At 39.2% G+C, this 4,864-nt stretch overlaps 1 protein-coding gene across 1 annotated transcript; it reads right to left on the bottom strand.

Annotated features, from left to right (window-relative positions):
- Positions 1-845: 845 nt before the first annotated feature.
- PURA (purine rich element binding protein A) lies at positions 846-2,503 on the bottom strand. Its single transcript, XM_075209781.1, has one exon. The coding sequence runs from the start codon at positions 2,441-2,443 to the stop codon at positions 1,589-1,591; it is 855 nt and encodes a 284-aa protein (XP_075065882.1). The 5' UTR covers positions 2,444-2,503; the 3' UTR covers positions 846-1,588.
- Between the last annotated feature and the right edge of the window lie 2,361 nt (positions 2,504-4,864).

The raw sequence follows: 4,864 nt of genomic DNA, 5'->3' as shown, positions 1-4,864 counted from the left end.
CATAGAAAAATAAATACATCTAAAACTCCATGATTCTACAATCTCAAAATTTGTGGATTGTGGTCGGTCATGCTGATTGACAGAACACAGTGCAAAGTAAGCTGTAAGATACATAGGAAGTAAGCAGTACTGTGCTTTATGATACCAAATAAAAAGTGTATGATAGCAGTAAAAGCTTCACGTTGGTCATTATTCAAAAGGGGTTTTCCATCTTCAGACAACCAACTGGCTTGTATATGTCATCTTAAAACTTTTACCAAATATTTTCTATAGTTTTCGATCTTATCTTTATATCATCAGGAATGTATTTTATTAAATTCTGCCTAATTCAAAAAGCACAACAGAACATAGCAAACACAACTAAACATTAATTTCTGACAATATAAAGTCATGGCTGAAAAAGCTAAATAAAAAAATAAAAAATAGCTATGGGCTTGCCAAGAGTTGCCATAGGTCACGTTCAAACAAATTAATCTGAAAAGGTGTGCATACACTTTAAGAGATACATGCAAAAAGGTAAAGGAGAGAATACAAAACCTGATGTAATATATATAGCACCTAACAGGGCTGCTCATTTCTTATACTTGCCTGCTTAATACAAAAATAGACAAAATTAAAAACATTTTGCAAATGATTTAACAGTACATTTTGAATAAAAATCCATCATCATTTATCTTTTTGGTTTAACAGTTGGTTTAGCTCCTTTACATACACCCTTAAATTGTATAAATATGTAGTCTTGTGAAATAAATGCTAAATGTTGGAGGGAAAAAATAAAGTTATCAAGTACATACTTACTGCAAATAAATTATAGGGTAAATGGTAAAAATCACAAATTAACAAAATTTAATTTAAAATTTGTTTTTTAATAATTTGTTTCATGTTCACATAAGTTTTACTGACCATTTATGCTCTAGGTCCAGATGCAATGCATATCGTAAAAAAGAGAGCACTTTTATTTACCTTGCATGAATTAACCTATGTACCTTTAACTCTACAAACCTCTGCATAACATTTAGACAAAGCTCAGACACACAGCATGCCTAGCCCTCATATATACACGTCTCTAATCACAGGTATATAAGGTGTCAAATATTCTAACAACCTCCATGTAAGGTTTGAAATTTGGTAACAAAATGAGAAAACTAAAAATATTTACGTGTTCTAAAATATCTCTTTGTGCTAAAGTCAAATGTTAGCTCACATGAAAAGGACCTTTTTTTAATATAATTCAGCATATTTTTTTTTTATAATCTGACCATTGCAAACACTTTAATAATAATAATAATAATAATAATAATAGCAGGTGTACAAAAGTTCTTGGTTAATTAGGGAAATAAACACTCAATCCTTTATATTTTAATCAAGTAGGAAACACAGTTCAATATATAATGTTATTACTTTTTTGTTTTAGCAGCTGCTTACTGTTTATATGGTGGATAAGTGGACAACATCCAGCGATGGGAGTGACAAGTCAAAATCTGTCAGTTTGTGGAGGTTTTGTGGGCGGTGCTCCCTTGGAGTTAACAGTTATATATTTTATTTTTTTCCTTTACAGTTTTAAACATTATTTTTTTTTTTACAGTTATCAATCGTCATCCCCATCATCTCCGTGGGCTTCTTCTTGCTGCTGCTGATGCTCAGAGGCTCGCTTTTCTCTCTGTTTCTCCTGGATCTTCTTCATTTCCTCGGCGTATTTGCAGAAAGTATGACCAAATTTGGCCCACACTTTGTACGGGACGGTGATGGAGTTGCGGTAAGTGGGTTTCACCTCGCTCACCCGCATGAACACCCCATATTTATTTGAGCCCACATCGAAGAAAAAGCGCTTGTTGTCCACAGTCAAGGAAGTGCCCTCGGGTAATTCAGCGGGCTCCTCCTCCACCCCGTAATCGTCGATAAGCTTTGCCAGAGCATCACGGAACTCGATCAGTCCTTGCGCTGGAAGAGCGATGGTTTGACCCTGTGTGGAGCCTAAACCAGGCCCGCGGTTTACTGTCTGGCGGATCCTCAGGAACCGGCCTCTCTGGTTCTCCTTCAGATCCATGTAGTACTTCCGATTCTCCCGTACTAGGAACTCGCTCTTTAACGCTCGCCTGGGCTCATCCTGCGCCATGTCTGGGTTACTGGGTCCTAACTGGGCGTAATGCTCGATAAAATCCCCCAGGTAGTCGCGGAACTCCACCGCCACAGACATGGATAGGGTCAGCCGGCTCTTATTGCCTCCAGCCCCGACCTCCGCTATCTTTAGGAAGCGGCCCTTTGCGTTCTGCTTCACGTCCAAGTAGAAGCGTTTGTTCTGGATGTCTACCCTCTTGGAGGCCAGTTCCTGGGTTTCGTGCTGCAGGGCCGAGCCCCCGACACCTGAGGCAGGGTGTAGCGAGCTGCCACCGGAACTCATTGCCGCTCCTCCTTGCTCGCTTCCACTGTCTCTATCCGCCATGATGCCGCCTGCCTTCTTCCCCTCTCCCTGCAACTCCCACAGACAGATCTCTGATCTCGCGAGATCTAGTGGCGGAGAGTAGATGACAGGGGATCGGGGAGCAGATAGTAACCGACTGCTCTCCAAACTTACCAGTGTGTTCGTGTCCCCGTACGGGCTAAGTGGTAAAAGCCGTGCTCTAATGGAAAGATGCCCCTTCTAATGTGTCCACTCATAGCCCCGTCTTTGGGATCTGATATGTTGATGGTCTTCTGTATATTATTAGCAATGTTAAGTCTTTGACCATTTGTACCTGAAAGTTTGCAGATGTATGTAACTGTGGGTGTCACCTATAGTGGAGATATATAAAAAAAAATATATGTCTACACACCCTTATTGAAATTGCAGGCACTTTTTTACAACATCATCTTTATTGAATTCTAAGGGGGGGGGGGGGGCATTCAATTTCCCACGTTGTCCTAAAGAACAACGCGGGCCGCGCTCAGTTACCATTACTATGATAATTTCAACGCAGATTAATGCAAAATTCAGCTTTGATATTACCATAGTAACAGTAATAAAGTATAGCAATTACTATAGTAACAGTAATTGCGCAGCCCGCACTGTTCTTTACAACAACACGGAATTGAATTCACTGCTAAGGGGCTTATTTATTAATCTGTTTTTACAGAAAACATTTTCGGGGGACAAAAGTTGTAATTTATTAATAGGGCATTGTAGATATCTGCTGCTTTGCCATTTTATTCAAATTCCAAAGCAGTCTGCAAGGGGACTGCTATTTTGCTGAAGCTGGCGTTAGCCATTGAAGCCTATGGGCATCTTCGGATCCCTCTCCTCAACTTATCTGCTCTCCCCTATTGCAAAGGTGACCACTTTGCGATAGAGGACATAGGAGACAAGGCTTCGCAGGAAGAGTTTTTCATGACTTCTGTTCCTAGTGAAGATTTGTAATAAATAGTCACAATATATCAATCCTTATCTTTGCGATAAGGATTGAAATGGATCGTGTGGCAAACGCGATTAATAATAAATATGCCTCAAAATAAACAATACTAGGGAATACAGAAAAAAGAAAGAGAAACGTAAAAAAACAAAGACCCAATATCCATTAAAGACATTAGATTAATAGTGTCATTAGTATAATAGGGTAAGAACAATACCAAAACAATTTTTCGGGATATAAAACACATGTTAGAAATTAAATTGCAACGTATCCCGGGAGAACACATACGCCAACAATTTTCCAGTACTCCAGCATAGCTTCCAGAAGACACAAGTATATTGTCTATGGGAGGGTTTTCCACTAAGATTCTAGTTTTGTACCATTTCGTAAATTTAAAAGATTGGTGAATTTGGTGTTTGATATCCTGCGATTTTATGTAGTTTTCCCATATATCAAATAGCTTCTTCGCCTATTTCTGCATATAAATATTCTTTTCAGTCCATTCTAAATAGATAACCCAGTTTTTCTATGAATAGAGGTATAGAAGGAGGTTGCTCCGAGGACAGTGGCAGGTGGGGAGTTTTACTGGGGCGGTACAGCTGTCAGACCGTAACGCAGGTGTCCTAAGGCGAGCTCAGGGAGGACAAACCTGTGGAGCAGAAGGTGGTAAAATACTCTTTTTGGCTGCTGCTGAAATAATAATAAGCAGTTTATTTCTACCTTTGGTACACCTAAAAGATTTGTTCAAGATCCCTAGCATCGCCCATTCAGGAGATAACAGGACAAAATTAATTCTTCCGTGGCGTATGCTATAATTTGAATCCAAAATCATTTTATATGCGGGCAGTCCCATAACCAGTGATATAGTGAGACATCAGGATATTAACACTTTGGACAATTATAGACAGTATAAATACCAATGTTGTGAGACCCGGAGCGTGACCAGTAGCCAATATAAAAAAGTTTAAAGAACATTTCACGATACATGCTTGTGGTTAATGTACAAGTAGAGTACAAAATGTTTCTTGAATATAAGAAAGGTGTACATGTGTGGAATGTATTAACCATTGAGACACTCCAGTTTATCTGTTAGGAGCATAACGGGGAATGTGCAGAATTTTATAAAAATAAGATATAGATTTGTTAGTGAATCTAGTATTTGCCAATTCAGAATCGATGGTTATCCCAGTCCTCCAGAGAGAGCTTAGAACCAAAAGACACCACATAGTTTTGAGCTTGTAGGACCGCTACAGCCGGGTAGCATTAAGAAGCAGCCAGATGGGGACCGATGTAATACTTTGCAATAATAATGAAATATGTTGGAGGTTATTGCCCACATCTGCCAAGTGTGCTAACTTTTTTGAAACCACCACACATCACTGGTAAATTTGGCCTCCAAGCCGCAGGATTATTTATCCATAAGTTTGGAAGCTGAAAAGTCAAATCGCCCATTGTGACCACATGGGTTTACTTTGCCA

Source organism: Mixophyes fleayi, chromosome 4 (genome assembly GCF_038048845.1).
Source record: "Mixophyes fleayi isolate aMixFle1 chromosome 4, aMixFle1.hap1, whole genome shotgun sequence".
Taxonomy (NCBI): domain Eukaryota; kingdom Metazoa; phylum Chordata; class Amphibia; order Anura; family Limnodynastidae; genus Mixophyes; species Mixophyes fleayi.
This window is presented reverse-complemented; position numbering and strand designations above follow the sequence as displayed.

Coding starts and splice junctions, on each gene's coding strand:
- PURA (XM_075209781.1), bottom strand. CDS start 2,443: ATGGCGGATAGAGACAGTGGAAGCGAGCAAGGAGGAGCGGCAATGAGT.